Source organism: Muntiacus reevesi, chromosome 20 (genome assembly GCF_963930625.1).
Source record: "Muntiacus reevesi chromosome 20, mMunRee1.1, whole genome shotgun sequence".
NCBI lineage: Eukaryota > Metazoa > Chordata > Mammalia > Artiodactyla > Cervidae > Muntiacus > Muntiacus reevesi.
This window is the reverse complement of record NC_089268.1, coordinates 21,714,857-21,730,549: the sequence shown is the minus strand read 5'-3', so window position 1 is coordinate 21,730,549 and position 15,693 is coordinate 21,714,857. Positions and strand designations below refer to the sequence as shown.

The 15,693-nt window shown below is 44.8% G+C and overlaps 1 protein-coding gene across 4 annotated transcripts in view; it reads left to right on the top strand.

Annotated features, from left to right (window-relative positions):
* Window positions 1-15,693, top strand: part of ADGRF5 (adhesion G protein-coupled receptor F5) — a 109,593-nt gene that overhangs the window by 55,034 nt on the left and 38,866 nt on the right. For all 4 annotated transcript variants that reach the window (XM_065912113.1, XM_065912115.1, XM_065912111.1 and 1 more), the window contains exons 3-4: window positions 4,033-4,087; window positions 15,215-15,385. In XM_065912113.1, coding sequence (XP_065768185.1) covers window positions 4,033-4,087; window positions 15,215-15,385 — 226 coding nt within the window. The remainder of the gene's footprint in view (window positions 1-4,032; window positions 4,088-15,214; window positions 15,386-15,693) is intronic.

Genomic DNA, 15,693 nt, shown 5'->3' with positions numbered 1-15,693 from the left:
CAGGATTACATGTTCTCAGATATACATGGCTTAGCATCATGAATGGCACACAGCAAATACATAAGATTTGGTGGTTATTTTTACTATTCTGATACAAATAAACCTGGGTTCACACGCCCAGGAAGAAGATATTTTAAAGGGATCCTTGCTGAGACAATTGAGGCAAAGATGCAAAACTGAGTGAGATCTGTAACTATTTACTTTTTTGTCATCTGGCTCCCTGTTTTTGTGTTTTTTTTTTTTTTTTTTTCCACTTCTAAAAATGCCATCTCTCATTCCTGACTGTCTGTCTGCTCCCCCTTCAGGCCACTCCCCACCCTCCCATTACTTGTAAAGTTCAACAAGTGGGGCATTTCCTGGAATCAGTGACCTTGTATCTTCTGACTGAAGCTTGGCAAACAGGAAATCCCTTCTGGACAGAGCTGGTCATTGTCCTCCAACACCCATCTGGGTACCTTTCCGTGGACAGGCAGAGGCTCTGGTTTTTGTCTGAAATCGTACTCAGCATTGGGAGACCCTGGAAGGATCTGTGTGCAGCCTCATCGTCCCCCGAACTAGGGTGACATGAGACTCTGGAAGGCAAGACTGTCCCCGGTGAGCCCAGGCCAGATGGGCACATGGGCTGTCAGCACTGCCAGAGATGCACTGCATTTATCATGTTCCTTGTTTTTCACAATGGGAGAAACCGAGGCTTGGAATGAATGAATTACTTTTCCAATTAGAGAGAAGAAAAGGCAGAGGGATCAGTTCTTGGTGTGACTCCAACACCGGTCTTCTTGAAATCCAGGCCCCATGACCTGGCAGTCAAATCCGGGTGGCCAAGGGTCTTTGCCCCCACCAGCATCACCAGTGAACAACTCAGAGGCTTCAGTGCTTTTAGTATGTTTTCCCTCCGTCTTTTCCCAATGATTATTGTTTAGTCACTAAGTCGTGTCTGACTTTTTACAACCCCATGGACTGCAGCACATCAGGCCTGCCTGTCCCCCACTGTCTCCTGGAGTTTGTCCATTGAATCGATGATGCTATCCAATCATCTCATCCACTGCTGCCCTCTTCTCCTTTAGCCTTCATTATTTCCCAGCTTCAGGGTCTTTTCCAATGAGTCAGCTCTTTGGCCAGCAAGTGGCCAAAGTATTGGAGCTTTACCTTCAGCATCAGTCCTTTCAATGAGTAGTCAGGATTGATTTTCTTTAGGATTGACTGGTTTGATCTCATTGCTGTCCAAGGGACTCTCAGGAGTCTTCTCCAGTACCACAGTTCGAAAGCATCAATTCTTTGGCACTCAGCCTCCTTTATGGTTCAACTCTCACATCTTTACACAACTACTAGAAAGACCATAGCTTTGACTATATGGAACTTTGTCAGCAAAGTGATATTTTTGCTTTTTAATACCCTGTCTAGGTTTGTCATAGCTTTCCTTCCAAAAAGCTAGCAACCCAATGATTACAGGGTGTAAAATAAAAAGTCAGTTATTCTCAGCAAAGCTGTGAATCCTCACTAAACAATGGAGCTAGTAGGCGACAGTTATGTGGAAGCAGCGTGTAATATAGGTGTTCCGTGAAAGTTTCAGATAATCACCATGAAGATTCAAGAAGTAGTTAGAGAGCAGAGGTTCTCAAAAACTGGCCTCCTGTCCATGGATATGCCGGTTAAAAAAGCAGTTTTCTTTACCTTATTTGAGACCTGCTAAATCTGATTGGGGGAGGGAAGGGAGAGGAGTCTCATGCTCATGAAGATTAGAAATGCTGTAAAAGAGAGGACTGAAATGTACCTTGATTTTAACCCACAGTTGCCAGTGGCAAGTCATTAATTCTCTAGCGACCCCTGGAAAATGGAGGAAATGAAATCTTGGCCTGCTTCCCAAAGGTGACCTCCGTAGTCACCTTCTCCTGGGCTGGGGCCCCAGCAGCAAGCCCACAAAGAGTGAACAGAGAAAGCTTCCTGGTGGCTCCCCCTAACTCCCCCGAATCCCAGGGAGGATGGAGGCAGGAAGACAGCAGAAGAGCCTTTCCTTCTGTCCAGGCTCAGCGCCAGAGCAGGCTCCTGGGGAAGTCGGGCAGGAACCAGCCCTATACATTGACTTTGTTATTTCTTGGTCCCTTCACATCTCAGAGGAGCTGAGATAACCTCACGGCAAAGGAAGCAGCCCCTGGGCTTGCACATTCCAATCATCAGTCATCATCCCTCTGTTCACTTCTTCAAGAACAACTGTGGACTCTCAGATCCCTTCACATTTCCGATGGACATTAATACTAGTCGCTGAAAAGAAGGCAGGGGTGGAAGAGGCAATAGAGAAAGCGACAAAGTACTGGTTAGAAGAGACAGGGTCACCGAGAGGAACCCGGTTTCCCCACGCTGTCCCAGGATATCGCCTGGTAAGGTGATGCTGTGCCTGTGTGGATAAGTGCAGACTTAGGAGGAAGGATAGCTGGGTTTGAGTCCTGATTCTGCCATTTCAACGCTGTGTGACCTTAGGCGAGTTATTTGACCCCTCTGCGCCTGTGTTTTCTCATCTGTGAAATGCAGATGATAACAGTATCTACACCTTAGATTGTCATGAGGATTAAATAAATAAGCACAGACCAAGCACTTAACAGTGCCTGGCACCGGGTGTTGGAGACGTCTTAGGAATTATTCCTCTGGATATCGTTACGATGGGAGATACCTAGAGAAAAATGGTATAGACCACGGCGGGCAAAACAAGCTGTCTCAGGTGGTGCTCCCTGGTGTGGGGGCGGGGGTGGGGTTCAAGGTAACACCCCGAAGGGCAGGGCTTATCTGGTTCCTCTACTGAGACTTAAAGGAAGTTGAGTTGGGAAACTCATCATAGGAAAACTCACTTGGAAGGCAGGGATGAGCTAGGAATGCCATATCAGGTCAAGGTGAGGTTATAAGCTACAGAGCTGGCAGTGAGCCCAGCAGCAAAGGCAATCAATGTCAGTTCTTAAAGAAGCCACACGGTGACAGTAGATGAACTTTATGGAGATGAAGCAAGTGGTTTATGCAGTTGGGGGCAGGGGGTGTTCTGTGTGAACGGTGCCCCCAGAACAGTGTGATGCCATGCCCCAGAATAGCACTTACTACGTCACTAAAGCTATTCTGGTGTTCTACATTGATTAATCATTTGCTCCTCACAACAACCTCATGAGGTAAGCTATTTGTATCTGTATGCTACAGGTGAGTACTAAGGCATAGAAAGGTTAAGTAACTTGCCCAAGGTCACACAGCCATTTTATGGCAGAGCTAGGATTTGAATCAATGCCTGCCGAGTACTTAACTCTTAACCATCATACTATATGATATAACTAATATTTATTAAGAGCTGAGTATATTCCACCTTGCAGTTGGCTTAATTCTCATAACAATTCTATGAGGTCGGCACTATTATTCCATTTTACAGAAAAGAAAGCTGAGGTTCAAAGAGACTAAGTAACTTCCTCAAGGTCGCAGGTGAGTAAAGAGCACAGCTCTGTACCCTAGCAGTCTGGCTCTGGAGCTCTGTCTCAAAGCCCTTGCCCCAGAAAGCAACCATAAAACCACCTAGGAGGAAAAGGGCCAGAGAAGGAGAAAATAATTTCTAAACATGCATAACCTAAACAGTCCCAAGGCTGCAGAAATACTGGGGTGGGGACAGGCTGAGTGAGTGCAAAGGAGAGGTCGTGAGACTCGTCTAAAGTGCCGCCCGAATGACTCAGGATTTAAGCCCCAGTGCAATGGAGAACAGCATAATTTATGTTTCTTGACAGGCCTCAAGCTGCAGGAACTCTGAGAGAATCAGATAGGCTGATTTCTTCCGCTTCTGGATCTAGTGACTGGTCTATAAAAAGTCAATGCCAAGGTCATATCTCAGAGGCCAATCCATTGCATCTTCTCTACCCTCCCATAGCTGATAGCCCGCCATCCACAGGGCACAAGGTGTTGACCCAGAGTTGGCAGCCCTATGCCCAGCTTGAACATTCCCGGGCCTGTGAGCAGAAAACCATCATGAAAAGACATCGCTAACACTCACTATTTTCTAAAATGTTCTTTCAGCTTCTCCATGAACATGAACTAATGGAGGAGGATCCAGTAAGACAAAAACGAGCCGGTATGTAAACATTTCCTTGACCATCTTTTCTAGTAAGTCCCATCAAACAGCATGTGTTGTAACTTTTTGAAACACTGGGATCTACATGATTCAGTCTCCAAGTGCCTCAGGGTTCAATTTCTAGAACAGTCTCTGTCAAATGACATTAAAGGGATCTTATCAACACCCTCCATCCAAGTGTCCTCCTTCATCACCACTCCTCGATCTTGAAGGTTACCCATGGCCCTTCCCCCAGCAGCCCTGCACCAACACCAAAAAGCCTGCTTCTCTCCTCTCAACCCAGCAGCCTTGCCTCTTTCTTTTCCCTTTTTCTTTTAATCTTATCTCCTCTCACTCTTCACTTTGTCTCATGGATCAATTTAACCGCTAGACCCAAGTCCTCTTCTGCTTCCTATTCCAATTTCCTCACTAAATTCCAAAAAGGGGGTCTGGGAAACACAGGGCTCTGCCTTTTGGAGGGCTGGGGGCAGGTGAGAGCTGTGAACACCTGCATGATGAGCCTCAGAGTCCCCTCCCCCGTGTGAGACCTGGGGCAGGTGGGTATGTCTGGAGGCTGCATATTCCAAGGCCCAGATCCTCCCTCCACCACAACAATCTTGTGATAGCATCACCCGGATGCTGTCATTTCCTTGCATAAATCTGATGATCCTCTCACATATCTCTGTATCTGCCAGAGTCACAGAGAGTCACAGAGTCAACATCCCACCCACCACGCTCCCTTTGCTTGTCTGGGAGATCAGTTCAAATGGATTCATGTCTTGGAAGGTCTTCCATCAATTTCCCCAGACAGGGAGGGGCTATTTTACTGGGTTCCCATTATCCATGACACATCCTCACGGCCCAACACTTATCCCAATGCATTGCAATTCTTTCGCTTCCTGTTTGCCACTCCCAGGAGGCATGAGCTCCCTTGAACCCTCTTCCTCTCTGTAGCCTGGCCAGCAGCCCAGTGTCTCAACAGACCAGTGAACAAATAAAGAGAAGGTGTGTCTCTGTCATAGCCACTTGTGTGAATTCAGAGAATGTGTCCCTTTTCGCCAGGAGTCTGCTGGCTTTGTGGCTAGACCAACCATCTAGAAACTTCTTAACCTGTAGCACTGGGACGAAATGGTTTTCCAGGCATGTTGTGACTTGGTCTGTTCAGTCTTGTGGTATGAAAGAGACATTAGACTGCCAGAGAGAGCAAGCTTGCCCAGAGCGCAGGATAGAGGTATCTGGTAGACCCTTCACTGGGCCATAACCAGATCCGACTGCTACCCAGAGCCTGAAATGAGAATTCGACCACATTGTTAATAAACGATCAAAATGCTCACCGAAAGTTTATATCATTGTTCTTCTTTCCTTCCCTTCCCTTCCTTCCCTTTCTTTTCTGTTTTAGTCTGGTTTTACATCCCTATGGCATTCTCACTCACCCTCCTCTTTGCATTCCCTGAAGTGATCCACAGCAGGGGTCCCCCAACCTCCAGGATCTAACGCCTGATGATCTGAGGTGGAGCTGATGTAACAATAGTAGAAATAAAGAAAAAAGTGAAAGTGTTAGTTGTTCAGTTATGTCCAACTGTTTGCAACCCCATGGACTGTAAACACCCAGGTTCCTTCGTCCATGGGATTCTCCAGGCAAGAAGATTGGAGTGGGGTGCCATTCCCTTCTCCAGAGGATCTTCCCAACCCAGGGAGCAAACCCAGGTCTCCCTTTGCAGACAGATTCTTTACCATCTGAGCCATCAGGGAAGTCAAGTGCACAATAAATGTAATGTGCTTGAATCATTCCAAAACCAATCCCCCACCACCCCAGTCCATGGAAAAATTGTCTTCCAAGAAACCGATCCCTCATGCCAAAAAGGGTAGGGACCACTGGTCTACAGCCCAGACTGTGCTTCCTGTGCTTAAAACAAGTATCATCACCTCTACTCCATCCCCGACAACCCCTTGAACTCCCCCATCCCCATGACAGCAACAGGGCCAACAAGGTCCCCAGTCAAATATTTTGAAAGACTTCTCTTCCTAAAATCAAACCACTTGTATTAAGTCCCACCTCTAGGCCCTGCCAGCTTCCTCAGGGATGGTTGGTGACCCCACAGCTGGAAAAGTAACATCTTCCTGCACTTCCCGACTATTTGTGACCCTTGGTGACAGCCTGAGAGGTCAGCTGTCAGAGAGGAAACCACTTCTACGTCTAGGAATTTGACATTCCACAGTTTTTCCAGACACGCTTTCATTAAAAACCATCATGGCAATGATAAATCACCATGAAAACATGTTTTCTGTTTTTTCAAATATGTGGTCCTGTGTGCCTCTTGGATCTCTGGAGTCATTTTGGAAGTGTTAATGGCTCAGCTCATCACCTGCAACAGATGGTTTGGCTTTGGTACTTTTACAAATCACTGAAGCAAGAACTGATCATGGAAAGTCCCAGGCACTAGGTCACAGATACCCAGGATGTAAGCTGCAATTAAGAGCATCACACCCCAGGAAAACTAGGAAAGCAACAGGAGTGTTAAATCCAACAGAGGCCGCACAGGAATGTCTGTGTTCTGGAGCCTTAATACCAAAAAGAGGCAAACAGAGGTTCCAAGAGAAAGAATTCTCAAAAAGAATTTTCTTTTGAGGCACTGGACCAAATATTTAGAGCTTTAAGGTTTGAGATAGAAATCACCTTTCAAGGTAGAATCAAGACTCACATTTCTTCTGAGCTATGGACTTCTTCCTCTATCAGCTATCAAAAATCTATCACACATACCCAAATCCACATATAGACACATACATACAAATATATGCATGCTTTGTTGCTCAGTCATGTCCAACTCTGCTAATCCCATGGACTGTAGCCCACCAGGCTCCTCTCTCCATGGAATTTCTCAGGCAGGAATACTGGAGCAGGTTACTTTTCCTACTCCAGGGGATCTTCCCGACCCAGGGAACAAAACTACATTTGTTGTGTCTCTAGCATTGTCAGGCGGATTCTTTACCACTGTACCACCTTAGAAGCCCACATACAAATCTCCAAATATATTATTACTATACAGGCTGTTGAGAGAATTAAATAACATTTAGTATGTATTGTTCAATATTAACAGCATTATCTAGGGGGTACTTGTTTAATGTTTCTTTAATTAAAACAAATTTAATTGATTTTTAATAAAAATGTTGTGTCTGAAAGAGCCCAAACTATATTTGGTGCAGAGAAGATTTCATATAACTCCTGAAGGCAGAAGGATAGATGCCATGATATTAGCATTTTAGGAAAATTCTTTCAAAACTATTAAGGAAGATAAGCCTGCACAAAAACCTAGAGGTCAGAGACAAGAATAGTGCAATACTTCCTGTTAGAGCAGAGTGGTTATTGGGGAGCAGGGGGAAAAAAGCACTGGTCAGAGTATTCAGAATTCTGCCTCAATTCCAGCAGGACGTGGATTCCATACCAGTTGAGAGGCTCACAGAGAGAACTGGTGGAAGCCATTGGAAGTGAAAATTTGCCAGATGGTTATGTCTGAAGGAATTAGATGAAGTCAGCTCTGGGAGACCAGAGAGGATGCTCAGCGTGCTGACCATCATGGGCCAGGTCTCTGGAATGACCTAGGAAAGGGACAAAGGGAACACTTGTGAAAGACATTTTGAGAAATGAATTAAAGGACCTGGGGACAGGCTTGACAGAGGGGTAACAGGGAATACACAGACCTGGGTAACTGGGGAGGTGGAGGCCATAAGTAGAAGCCAGAGCTGGAATAAATATTTCCATATTTTGGAAATATGCCAGTCAGCTGGAAACTTAGTCTTTATGGCAATCTTTACAGGGGATTGAAATCAGAAGTTTCTTGGAACTTCCCTGGGGAACTAGTGGTTAGGGCTTCACGCTTCCACTGCAGGGAGCGTGGGTTCCATCCCTGGTTGGGGAACTAAGATCGCACATGCAGTCAAAAACAAATAACTAAAGTGCCTGGATGGACTGATTTAAGAGTATTTTCTTTAAAAAAAAAAGTTTCTTGTTGATTGGAAATAACACAAATGTGTCCTCAACATCAGCTGTCAAGTTCCCCAAGCCAGATTTTTGAGGTTAACTGGGAACGTGTCTCGGGTCCTGGGCTGAAGAGTCCACACTGGTTCTTCTCTGGCTTCAGAAGAAACGGCTGGTGGGAGAAGACATTGGGAGAAGGGGAGCCCCAGGATGTCCTGACCCCAAGCTGGAGGTGCTTCTGTCTTCGCGCCTGTTCAGGGAGAGCGAGGTTCCTCCCAGGGTGGGTTGCCAGCTGCCAGCCCGGGAATCCTGAACTTTCTGCAGACCTGCAGTCTGGGTGTGCTGGCTCTATTTGATCTGGGTTCAGGAGATGCTGTGCCTTCTCCAGGCGGGGGAAGAGATTTGGAGGTTTTCCTGGCGTCCATCTTCCTTATGATAACTTGAGGCATTTCAGGCTCTGAGCCGGCAGTGATGGTGGCAGAGTAAGGAGAGAAGGCTGGTATTCTCTGCCTGATTGCTTCCCTATCAAAAGTGAGACCTGATGAAAATAGAATGAGAGGTTTTGTTGACCTGCCAGCATACATCTGCATAAATGATAATCCTTATTATGACAGTATTCTTATTTCTACACGTTGTTTCAAAGTGGCTACTATATGCAGGCAGTTTGTTAGGGGTCTTCATACCTCAGCTCCTTAGCAACAGTCCTGCAGAGATAATAGTGCTTCTAATTTACAAACAGCCAATCTTGGCTCACAGATTTCAGTAGCCTCCCAGGTAACAGGATATTTACCTCAGCTCCGTGTGGCTCCAAGTCCAAGTTCATAGTTACAAATCATAGTTTTCAATGTGTGTCTCTGGCTCTTGCCTGTGAGGTTCCATGTCATGGTTTGTTTTGTTTTTTAGCAAAAGATTGTCTCCAACATGTATTTAGTATGTATTTATTGAGTGCCTATTGGGCACCAAGAACGTAAAACTCGATGACTGCCTGCTGTCAACTTTTAATCTGGTTTCGAGGATAGGGTATACACTGACCAAAGTTAAATTCAAAGTTTATAATGTGGAAAGCAGAGTCATCACACAATGGGAGTCTGCAAAAGGCAAAGCTACCGCCAAGGAAGTAGTAGCAGCTACAGGGAAATAGGTCTGAGCTAAATGTAAGTTACTAACAGAACTGACTAATGATGGGCTGGACCACTTACATAGAGGCGAGTTTGATGTCATGTGAAGTATTCAAGTCAATCTAATAAGTACTTGACTGGAGTGTTTATAGAGGGCATCTCGGCATCTGAAGAGTGGTTACCCAGGATGATCTTTAAAATACTCAAACAACTTCACAATGCCTTGATTCTGTGAGTCCTCGGGTCAGTGAGCACCCGTGGGCTCAAAGAGTGACCAGGTTGAGGCCTGGAAGAAGGAGCAGATACGGGACAGAAGAAGGGAGGGAGGCGGGAGCTCCAGGCAGAGGGAACTCCAGGAGACTGACGTTGTCTGGGGCTTTTTCTTGTGCATATATTGCAGGAGGAAACCGAGATCTCGCTAGCAGATTTAGAGGAAGGTTATGTAGCTGTGATTCTCAGAGCACCTTTATTGAGTAACGGGCACTATCACCACTTTATGTGGTTCTGACTTTGATTATTTGGGTGTAACAAGCTACTAGAATTGACTCTTTTCTTTAGACCTCAGAGTCCAGTGTTTTAAGGGCTGCCCACCCTCCCCACCCCATCCCATCCGCATCTGCCCCTGGGGTTCTGGCAGTTTTCCACTGCCTGAGCAAACCTTTCTAAAAGCTAAAGGGAGAACCAGGATCTTTGATTCTCCACTGACAATGGTATAGTAGAGCCAGACGACGCTGCCAGACTGCTACCTACTAGAACATGTCAGGAAACAAGCAGAACAGGTATCTTTTAATATTTACCTGCTACAGGCCTAAGGGGGAGAAACCAGAGAGCCAAATCTTCTGTAATAAAGAGGCATGGTCCCTGTTGGTCAAGAGAAAACCAGAGTGACTTCGTTTTTCCTGGGTGAAGTCAGCAGGCTCGTTCTCTTGCAGGTGGGAGATTGATTTATGCATTGACTTATTCTCTGCCTTCTGAAGGAGCCATAATTCCCACTGAAGTGGTCAGGCAAAAATCGCATTGTTGGTTTAAACAGCTGTGATTAAGACCCAGAGCTGTGTGTCACAGTTTGTGGCCAACTTTCCAGAAATGTCTCTTTAAGATAAGTGCTGTGTGACGGGCAGTGATTTATGGGAAAGGAGAGGGGAAAAGGCTGGTTTGTGCCTCCCAGGGCCGATGAGAGGCCTGCATCTGTGACACTGATGATCTGCCTTCCACTGGGGCATCAGTGAGTCCGTGAGAATTCAGACAAGCAATACCAGCATGAAGGAGCTTGAGACAAAACACACTGAACTGTCTGGAATCGGGTGGCCCAGAGGCAGGCGAGGAGCACAGAGGGCATCTAAAATATACACTTACAGCGTGGAGGCATGGTCGTGTTCCTCCTGGGTCCCTTGTAGCCTCGGCAGGACCACCAGCTTCGCTGTCCCAAGCTCGGAAGTCCTTAGGTTTAGAGGAGGTAAAGAGGACAGGGAGTGGTCTTTCAACCCCAAAGCATCCCCCCTGATCCCACCCTCTGCAGGTCATCCTGACTGATCCTGAGCATCTGGACTTTGTCCCTTAAATTCAGATACTCTCCCCAGGGTGTTATAGGGACTGGAGGCTCAGTGGTATTTCCGTGTTCTCTTTGCCTATAGCACCATGATACTCTGGATGGGGAGAAAAGACCCAAATCAGCAAGGGCATCTTCTTCAGCCCACACTACAGATTTCTGGACCTACCTGATAAAGATTCTACCTTCACTCATCTGGGTTGAGGCCCCAAAGTATTTGTATGTAGAATTCCCTATCTGTGGTGATCATCAGCCAGAGGGTGGGGACCACTGGGATAGATGATTCTCAAGGACCTGCCTGCACACAGCTTTCTGAGTTACTATACCTGAGTTCCTGAGCCTGTTTTGAAGGACTGACCGTTTTCAAGAAGACATTTCTCTATTAAATGTTCCCCATCCTTATCAGTCTCTGGAGAATTGCTGCTCAGGCTGAGGGTTATTCTGAAACTCCGTTCAGTACAGTTCAGTTCAGTTGCTCAGTCATGTCCGACTCTTTGCGACCCCACGAATCGCAGCATACCAGGCCTCCCTGTCCATCACCAACTCCCAGAGTTTACTCAAACTTATGTCCATCAAATCGGTGGTGCCATCCAGCCATCTCATCCTCTGTCGTCCCCTTCTCCTCCTGCCCCCAATCCCTCCCAGCATCAGGGTCTTTTCCAATGAGTCAACTCTTCGCATGAGGTGGCCAAAGTATTGGAGTTTCAGCTTCAGCATCAGTCCTTCCAATGAACACCCAGGACTGATCTCCTTTAGGATGGACTGGCTGGATCTCCTTGCAGTCCAAGGGATTCTCAAGAGTCTTCTCCAACACCACAGTTCAAAAGCATCAATTCTTTGGCACTCAGCTTTCTTCACAGTCCAACTCTCACATCCATACATGACCACTGGAAAAACCATAGCCTTGACTAGACGAACCTTTGTTGGCAAAGTAACGTCTCTGCTTTTTAGTATGCTGTCTAGGTTGGCCATAACTTTCCTTCCAAGGAGTAAGAGTCTTTTAATTTCATGGCTGCAATCACCATCTGCAGTGATTTTGGAGCCCAAAAAAATAGTCAGCACTATTTCCACTGTTTCCCCATCTATTTCCCATGAAGTGATGGGACCAGATGCCATGATCTGAATGTTGAGCTTTAAGCCAACTTTTTCACTCTCCTCTTTCACTTTCATCAAGAGGCTTTTTAGTTCCTCTTCACTTTCTGCCATAAGGGTGGTGTCATCTGCTTATCTGAGGTTATTGATATTTATCCCGGCAATCTTGATTCCAACTTGTGCTTCTTCCAGCCCAGCATTTCTCAGGATGTACTCTGCATATAATTTAAATAAAAAGGGTGACAATATACAGCCTTGACGTACTCCCTTAGAAGTTGTCAAGAACATAAAATATGGATGAGGAGAAGAGGGTCACAGAGGCTGGTGCTTTAGTGATTACTTGCACATGGCCATCCCTGGCAGCCCAGTGGTTAAAACATCGTGCTCCCACTGCAGGGGGCAGGGGTTCAATCCCTGCTCAGGGAACTAAGAGCCTACACGCTGCTCAGCAAGGCAAAAAAGAAAACTGGCACAAATGCCATCAACTAGAACTCACTAAAGTCACAGGACCAGTCCTCATTGGAATATACTTTCAGAGAACTATTTTATTATTCATTTATTTTTATATTTATGTATTTAAATATTTATTTGTTTGACTGCATCGAAGCTTCGTTGTGGCACATGGGATCTTCTTGAGTCATGTAGGATCTTTCCTGGTGGCACACAGACTCTCTAGCTGGGGCACAGGCTTGGTTACTCTGTGGCATGTGGGATCTTAGTTCCCAGACCAGGAATCGAACCCACATCCCCTGCATTGCAAGGCGGATTCTTAACCGCTTGACCATCAGGAAAGTCCCCTCTTAGTAGTATTTTAGGCTTTTGGCTCAGCTCCTTGTAGGGTTTCAGCAGAAAAACTACCTAGGTTTCCGTGGGGTATGATGACATTCAGGAATTACCATGTGCTTTTCAGGCACATGCTTTTTCTCCAAGCATGTAGAGAAAGGTGGGCTCAGGGATGGATGATACTAATTGCCTTCAGGCAGGCACTGAAATCACGCTGGGATCAGACCCTGGGAGGCAAAGATGCAGATGATGAAGTGGGTGATGTGGGATTGTTACTGACCTCACTTATCACAAAAGCAGCTAGTGTCCAGGAAATCCTGTTTACATTCATTCATGGGAGGGGAGTAGACGGACCACACCAAAGAGGATCCTGGAACTTCTGAATCCTCTGAAAGGTATAAACATTGCCGAATTACCTTTTAGGAAAAAGAATGTGCTCTCAAACAGACTTTGAAAATATCATGCAGCCACCACTGCAAATGTTCCTAGCAGACAACATACAGATTAGGATCGCTCAGAAGAAGACTAACAGTCCTTCCAGGAAGCTTGCTTTTCATCACAGAATCATTTGCAAATCAGAAAGAAAACAGGAAATTTCAAGATATGCCATAGAATCATGACAGACTGAGATTCCATTCTAGGTTTTAAAAGTCACTGTGTTCTACTTGTAAATACATGTTTATATGGAGGGAACATAGCTTAAGAGGCATTTGTAGTTTTAAGAAAATGTACACAAACATTTTTAAAGGTTTAAGTTAATTACAGAAAGTTGATGAATGCCAAAATGAAATAATTCTCAACAAGGCTGATAAGTAAAACCAAACTCCTAGAAAAAAACAGAGTTTACACCTCTAAGTGGGCAAATACTACCATTGTCTGCAATAATCGTTTATCAGTTGGAGTTTCCCATAGTAAATGTATTTCATTTTAGGTTTGCACATAAATAATCCTTGGAATATTTAAAACAAATCTTGCATTATTATGAGAGAAATTCTTTGCCCTTTTAGAAAACAGATACAGAATTTTAATGTCAAACTTTTAGATTTATATATAACTTCATATATATTTATGTATTATCATTTTATATATCATATATTATCATTTTAAGTATATATATTGTCATATATGTGATATTATCATACTTCCAGATTTTACATTTTTGCAGATTTTACTTTTATTTTAAAAGGAAAAATTTTACAAAGATTCATTAATCTTTTCCTTACTTGACCAGCAAAATAAAATAAGCCACAACTTGTCTTCTCAAGGCATCTGTGTAAAAAGATTCTCCTATTCTCTAAAGGTTCTGCATTAGCTGCTAACCAAGCCCAAGGCTTCAATTATGTACTTCATCCAAGAGTGAGCCAAAGATTCTGTCTATGATATAAAGGTGAATCTGAGACTCAACTCAGAAATCACAGGTTTAACAAGAATCTACTGGACATGAATTTATTTCATGCTGGCTCCATGCCAGCTGGAGTGGGTAAGGCCATGAGAAGTGAAAGAAGAAGTTTCTGCCCTTAAGAAGCTTACAAACTTTGGTCCAGATGTGAGGTAATAGCGGAAACTATGCAGGAACCTTCCAATAAATCTATTGTCTGGCTTGCCTGGTGTGGGAAGCAGACACATGCAGAATGCCATCCAAGCAACCAATTTGGAGACAATTTGGAAATACAATGAATTGCTATAGGTCTCTTTTATTTTACTTTCCAATTTGCCAATTTTGCTTTTTGAGTGTCTATCATGTTCTGGACATGGGAGATACAGAGTGAGAACCAAGAGTCCACACTGTGTGCACAGGCTAAGAACAAAGGGGATTAACTAGATGGCTTTTTCCATAGGTCTTCAAACCGTGCACCCTTGGGCTCTCAAAACATGTGCATGACCATTGAACGGAGTCAGGAATGTACTGACTCATTCTGGTGAGTCAGGACCCTGGCTTTGATTGTCTAGACAGTTGCCAAGTCCCCCTGCTGGGTCTCCCTGCTTCTATTCTTGTCTCATTAGAATCTGTTCTCACACAGCCTTGGACATCAAGGGGGAGGATGAGAATGGAGAGGAGGACAAGTCCTCATCTTGGTCTGTGAAGTTCTCAGATGTCTGGAGACCATGGTGCTGATACCAGATAGTATTTCCTTTCTCCTCTAAATAGCAAATTCATAGAGAGGAAGCCCACGAAGGGAGGGCTTGGTGGTGATCAGTAAACAAACTTCTCTTTCTCAGTAAAGAAACATAAAATAAAAATGTTTATTAGAAATTCTGAAAGGGTGATGTGTCAGACATCCATGTGTCTCCATCATTGGCTTTTTAAAAACGTTTTATTTTATACTGGAGTATAGTTGATCTTCAGTGTTGTGTTAATTTCAGGTGTACAACAGAGTGATTCAGTTATACATACACATATATCCATTCTTTCTCAGATTCTTTCCCCCTATGTTATTACAGAGTACTGAGTAGATTTCCCCGTGCTGTATGGTAGGGTCCTTGTTGGTTATCTACTTTATATATAGCAGTGTGTATGTGCTCGTCTTAAACTCCTAAGTGTCACTGGCTTTAAGTTCTAAAATGTCCATCACGTCCTCTCTCCTCCCCACATGGTAAGTGCTCACAGCCTTTGTTTGCTTTCATTCCAGTTGCCATAAGCAGTCCTGCAGCTCAAGAGTTCACCGTCGATGTTGAGATCAGTTTTGAAAATGCCTCCTTCCTGGAGCCTATTAAAGCTTACTTGAACAACCTCAGTTTTCCAATTCAAGGGAATGACACTGACCTAGCTACTAACATTTTGAGCATCAAGGTGTCAACAGGTGAGTAAAAGGCCTATTGCTTGAAAGAGGAGGACTGAGCTCATCAGAAGAAGCTACTCTGGGCTGCTTACTGTTAGAGGGGAATGCGGGGTGTGGAGGGGAGCAGCCTGGGAAGAGTGAACCTCAGAGAGGAGGTGATGGGATGGGTGGGTGAGGAGACTTACTGACCACGATATTCATATCTTAGCACCCCAAATTTCCTCCAACCCCCTCTTCTATGTCTCCCCTTTCCACTCTTCCAACAGCTTATGTTATGATCCTTCCAAGAAAGGTATTTTTAATTAATTTTTTATTGAAGTATGGTTGAT